Source organism: Austrofundulus limnaeus, unplaced genomic scaffold, assembly GCF_001266775.1.
Source record: "Austrofundulus limnaeus strain Quisiro unplaced genomic scaffold, Austrofundulus_limnaeus-1.0 Scaffold14, whole genome shotgun sequence".
Classification (NCBI taxonomy): domain Eukaryota; kingdom Metazoa; phylum Chordata; class Actinopteri; order Cyprinodontiformes; family Rivulidae; genus Austrofundulus; species Austrofundulus limnaeus.
The window spans coordinates 514,886-521,318 of NW_013952416.1; the positions used below are offsets into that span (position 1 = coordinate 514,886).

The following is a 6,433-nucleotide window of genomic DNA, read 5'->3' on the forward strand; positions in this document are numbered from 1 at the left end:
ATATGGTACTGGCAAACTTCTAATAATTGAAGGAAGGATGAATGGAAAAATGTACAGAGGCATTATTGATAAAAATCTGCTTCCATCTACCAGGATGATGAAGATGAAACGTGGCTGGACATTTATGCAAGACAATGAGCCCAAACACAAAGCCAAGGAAACTCTCAATTGGTTTCAGAGAAAGAAAATAAAGCTGCTGGAATGGCCCAGCCACGTTTCATTTTCATCATGGTTTGATTTCTTTGTATGTATGGATCACTTGCGTTGTTACCAACATCTGGTGAAAATTTCATGTCATTAGCACCTCTAGTAATATATTTACTGAGAAAAATGTTGACGTGTTCAATACTTATTTTACCCGCTGTATTACTAATATTTCAGTGTTTGTGAAAGATGCCCATTTATAAATCTTTAATGTTAAAAATTTGCCTTTAAAATGTTGTTTAAGTGCATGGTTTTCCTAAAAAATATGATAAACTGTGCAGATTGGTTGGCAACAAACCTTTGTTTTGTAAGCCCTGGTGCATAAACAAGATCCGTCACCAGAGAAATAAAATTTCAAACTTGTAACACAGTTTTAGTCGATGCAGTCACCTGCTGGTGGCAGATCACATGTGAGAAACCAGATAATGGTCTAACCTAGCAGATGTTGATTGTCAGGAATGAAAACGAGCAGTGGGTGTGAATTAATTGTTCTATCCTGCTTAGTGTGCCACAGTGATGGTGGAAGTTATCAATCATCACTTCTGGGATGTCTCACAAACAAACCACACAAAAACAAAGCATTCCAGAGAGTTGACAGCTGTTACAATGAGCTCTGTGACAAACACCAGACAAAAACTGTTTTCGTTCAGCCGAATATTCAACCGTTCAAATGGCTCCAGGTTCATTAAAGTGTCCAAAATACCCACGTTTGTTGCTGTGACGTCAGTTACTGTTGTAACGTTACTGCTTTTGTCCTTTCTGTTTAGGATGGGAGCTTCTGACAACATCTACAAAGGGCGCAGCACATTCATGGAAGAGCTGACGGAGGCCTCGGAGATCATTTTTCATGCGACAGAACGCTCACTTGTCATCCTAGACGAACTGGGACGAGGGACGAGTACTCATGATGGGATCGCCATCGCCTATGCCACGCTGGAATACTTCATCAAAGATGTATGTTTAGAAGTTTTTAAAAAACTTATCATGCAAATTCCACAGTTTTAGCCACTTGATGTGTTTTGTTGTGTACTTGAGTGCAAAAAAAATCTTAATTTAGTCTTTCCTGGTTCTACGTAGGTATCTTTATATTCTGTTTGGGTCATATTTTTCACCCTGTTAAGTTTCCTTTATTTTCAGTGACATTTTCTGAACAATTACATGAAATTATTCACGATAAAACTTCTAAGTAAACTGGAATGGACCTCTCTGTAAGCTGGAGAGGGGCGGGGTTTGAAGCGCCTTGTTTGGATTAAAGAGACRGCCTCAAAACGAGTTGATCTGAGACCGGAGTTAAAAAAGGGGCTTGTGGAGTTACAATAAGAAGGAATTCAGACCAAAGCATTGCCATTCCACTTTATATATACCCCAAGTGAATGATTTAAATGTGAAAAAAGAGGATTTAAAATCACGACATATCTCCTTTAATAATGGAGTATCCCACTTAATTATTTAAAATATTTGTGTTTAGTTCAAGAGGTGTACATTGTGTAGATGTTTGTAGTCTGACTGTTTACAGTGAGACAAGCCACCAGAGGTGCTTCAGCAACAAAGTGGCTCAGTAAGCAGAAGTACAGCGGAGCTGGATCTATAATGTTTTTTAGTGAGAGAGTGAGATGTACAAAAGTAGAGAGAGGGGAAAAAAAAGGTAACCATTGGAGACCTTTTATTAAACTGCAGCAGCCCTTGTTTCAAACATGATCAAGCTAATGATAGGCTGCTCAAGGTTTGATTTATCAATTGCTACACAACACGTGCTCCAGTTTTTATAAGCYGTCCTTACTTTATCATAAAGAGTGTGTAAAAAGCAGGAAAGAATTTTCTGATTAGCCATAAACTAAAGAGAAAAAGGGTGATTTACTTTATGCTTATCAGACTCACTGCCTTTGTTTGTTTGTGTTTAATGAGTATCTTGTAAGATGTTGAACATRCATGAATTCACACATTCACTTTGCAGTAACACAACTTTCTCATGAAGAAAAATGATAGAATAATGGTTAAGGTTGGACCAAGTTAGCAGAAAATGCATATAAGTTGACATGATCTCTTGTGGAGCAATGGAAAAACTGGTGTGTGTGTGTGTGTGTGTGTGGGTGTGTGTATGCACTGATGGGACTAACAGGTACTGTCAGAACCCCTCAAGGTGTGGTACAGTGTTGTGTGTACTTCAGAGTACTACACTGAGGAAATAACCATGAAGAGCGAGCTTTTATATTGACTTGCGAGTTGATCGTTGCATGTTTGTGAACTTAAACTGTTTGTATTTACCTGTTTGTTGTCAAACAAAAAGATCAGTAACATAAGCAAAGACAACTCATTACTTATGTTTGACAGGCACTTGAGATTATGACAACAATCTGGACACAGAGCTGTTCATTTTCTCAGCTTTCTAAAGCAATGTTTTTCAACCCTGGCAACCAGGGCAGTGTGCCTTGAGGGCCAGGGTTGAAAAACATTGGTCTAATATAACTCAGAGTTCAGAAGAAAAGTAAGGAAATTTGTGTTTTATCGTCTATTTTGTTTTAATGCTTCTTAGCAATAAGTCCCATACCTTTGAAAAGCCTGTTTATTTCCTTTAAAAATATTTTAGATTTGATTTAAAATGGTGCCACATTTATCAGACATACCAGTATGCTTTGTGATTTGAGCAGTGGAATGAAAAGGCCGCCACACCTCAGCCAACGCAGAGCAGCTTATTCTACCATGGACTCTTATTTTGAGTGTTTGATACCCCATGTTTTCAGCATGAAATTGCCAATTTGGCTTGTTGGTTATTTTTTTCAGACTTCAGTCACCCAACCCAAAACACATCAAAGAAGAGTCAAAAACAGAATGAGCTGCTTGGCATTGGCGGAGGAGATTTGGCAAGTTTTTAATACGTCCAACTCACAAACTCAGCTCTGCTGCTCAACACACAAATGCCTTTTCTAAAAGTGGCACTGATTAAGGGGAAATAAATACCTTTTTCAACAGACTAAGATTTACTGTCATTTATTGCATTGCTGCAACTGAGAAATGGCCAAAGAAACTCACATTTCCTCACTTTTTTGTGCTAAGTACTACTGACTAAAACAATCGTTGGTGAGATTTGTTGCTACCATAAAATTTAGAATGAATAGACTTTTTTTAAAGTCTTAAAATGTGAAATTCTATCATTTGATTTACAGTTTACACATTATTTCTGTTTATATTTCTGCCAAGATACATGAGCATTGATCTGAGGTTAGGTTCTAATATCAGACTGGTAATGTGCTGGCACCAGATCTTTAACAAATATTCAGAAAAATATACAGTCTTCAGAAAGGAAAGTATTTTAACATGAATACTACAGAGATGATAAAATGTTAGTTGTTTTAACAGATGTTTTTTGTGAGTGTGGTATTAGGATCTTTGGGAAGAGAGGATTTGTCAAATCAGATGGTCTTCACTGACCTTAGGGAGCAAGTCTTTAATCTCACATTTACAAGCATTTTGCTTTTCTCTAGAGAGATTGTGGTAAAACACACCAACAGCTGTTTAGCTAGWAGTCAGGGGATCAAACAATCTGCAGGATTTGACTTAGTTTTTTAWTATTTTCATTTGGAACAAAAGTGTAGAACAAGTTCTGCTCCTTTCTTTAAAACTTTTAAAACTAACTTCTTTTCATCTGGGTTGAGAACTGAGCATCACATAAAATTTTGGTTTTGCTTTTTGGGTCAAACATTGATTTTGATTTTGATTTATTGATTTAACAGGAAAAGATTACTAAAAAAAATACTTTTAGTTTTAGCCACCCACATAGAATAGAATAGAATAGAATTAAACTTTATTGCCATTGCACATGTTGCAAGTACAAGGCAATGAAATGCAGTTTGCATCCATCCAGAAGTGCTTAGCATGAAATATAAATATATACAGTATAGTATATTACAAATGTACAGTAATTCTTTTAATATGTTAAAGCTGTAAGTATAATTATTTACAGGTTATGAATGTACAGGATAGGAATTAACAGGCTTTAATTTACAGAAATGTGAATTTACATCCTATGATCATGTTCTAAATATGATGGCATATAAATTGAATATGTATTATTAACAAGAGTAGATTATTTATACAGTGTTGAGCAAAACAGTGCAGATAGTGATGTTAGGTCCATGTTTTATGGGTATTGTGCTGATGGCAGGCTGTAGAGTTCAGGAGTGTAACAGCTGTAGGAAAGAAGCTTTTCCGGTACCTGGTGGTCTTAGTCCGGAGGCTCCTGTAGCGCCTCCTAGAGGGCAGGAGGGTGAATAGTCTGTGAGCTGGGTGACTGAAGTCTTTGRTGATTTTCCCAGTCCTTTTCAGACACCGCTTCTTGTAGATGTCCTCTATGGCAGGAAATGGTGCTCCGATGATTCGCTGGGCGGCTTTCACCACCCTCTGTAGCGCCTTCCAGTCTGATGCCGAGCAGTTCCCATACTAGACTGTGATGTATTTGGTCTGGATGCTCTCAGTGGTGCAGCATGCATCCTGATAAAAGTTTATCAGGATGTCTGAGGACAGGTGGTTCTTCCTCAGAGACCTCAGGAAGAAGAGGCGCTGGTGAACTTTCTTGACAGGTGACAGGTGTAGGCCAGATGTGGTGTCAAGCTGGCACTGCTGGCTGAAATGGCAAGTGGTTTGTCATTGGGATGTGGGCCGGGGGGTGGGGGAGTGGGCTTGCTGTCAGCTGCAGACATGAAAGCGCCCGCTGCGAAGCAGGAGGAGAGGAGAGGAAAGCGGGATAAGTTCAAAACTTAATTTCTAGTGGCAGAACAGGTTGAAAGATGGCTGTTTGATGTTATTTATTGTTTTTCAAATCATCAAATCATCCTGCAGGCTCTGACATGTTAGATAAATTCAAAAATGAGGTTTTGAAAAAATCCGTAAAACTTGAAAAAAATCCGTGAGATTGCTCTATACGTCCTATACCTGCAAAATGATGTAAAATCCTTATAACTTACGGACAATCTGTACAAGTTGACATGTATGCAGCTTCACAAGGATAAAGATCTGGTCCAGAACGAAAGCCTCAGTTTCCCTTTTCTGGTTGAGGTTTCCCTACATATATTGGTGTGGTAGTAGCTGAGAGTCATTCCCAACACATACCAAGTGTTTGTCTTGAAATATCTCACGAGATTGCACAAGATAGCTCTGACTTAAAACTTTATCCTTTCCCACAATGAGAATCTTACTTTAAATCTCTGTCAATAGGTTRTAGTCCTTTAATTTAGCCACAGAAATCAATAGTCTGAACTTTGAAACTACCATTGTCTTTTTTTTCTATGTCAACAATGGTCTTTTTGTGATATAAATGCTTTAAACTAAATTGACGAAAAGCTGAGTGCACAGTCACAGCTGCAGTTCATAAGTTTCTGGAATTTGTCTGTAGTTCTGCTTTATGTGTGTCAAAGCTTAAGAGCTGGATATCCATGAGTTCTGATATTTTAATATGGGTTTGATTTCTCTCTTCTTGGGTTTTAGTCCAGCAGCTTTTATTTGCCTTGAGTCAACCATGATCAAATATAGATGAATAAACATTTATCTTCGAAACCTTATTCCAGTTCTCATGTGCTGCCAGTTCCACATTAGTCCCTGCAGAATACGAGGGTTATGTAATTCTGCTGGAAAACACAGAATAAAAATGTGTTTATGGCAGCACATGGAGCAGGAAGCTGCTGCTGGCAGGAGGAGGGAGATCTTCACCTTGTATAACTGCATCGATTTGTCAGATAATTCTTGCTATTAAAGGAAAGTTAAACCAAAGGGCAGAAAAAAGGTTCTACTTTACAGGACGAAGCCTCCTCGGTACAGTCTTTAATGCTGGCTTCTCGACTTCTCAGTCCTTCTTTTCCTGCCACTTCCTCCTCCTCTTTATAAGACCAGCAGTTCACGTCTAAAGTTCGACAACTCCTCCTTGATCTTAGTTGTTATAGAAACACACCTTTCCCTGTCCCCGACATCCATCTGAGAGGTAGTATACATGGTTTCATAACATCGCTCAGTAACTCGGAACAACCTTGATGCAGAAAGAGAAAATGAAGCTGAGAGGAGTAGAAATGTTTTCTAAAACTGGAAGTTGTTGTTCTGATGGTAAGGATGTTGGTTCAGTGTCTTTCTGATCTAAATCTACACTGCCTGGCCAAAAAAAGTTGCTCTGATGTTGTTAAAGGGTCAATATCATGTAAAATCTACTTTTTTGAGTTTYATATCATGTTATAATGTTATACTC

General features: G+C 38.2%; 1 protein-coding gene across 2 annotated transcripts in view; it reads left to right on the plus strand.

Moving 5' to 3' along the window:
- The window catches only part of msh3 (mutS homolog 3 (E. coli)), a gene marked incomplete in the record, with an annotated part of 41,975 nt that overhangs the window by 28,622 nt on the left and 6,920 nt on the right, over nt 1-6,433 (plus strand). For both annotated transcript variants that reach the window (XM_014002595.1, XM_014002596.1), the window contains 1 exon segment: nt 972-1,158. In XM_014002595.1, coding sequence (XP_013858049.1) covers nt 972-1,158 — 187 coding nt within the window.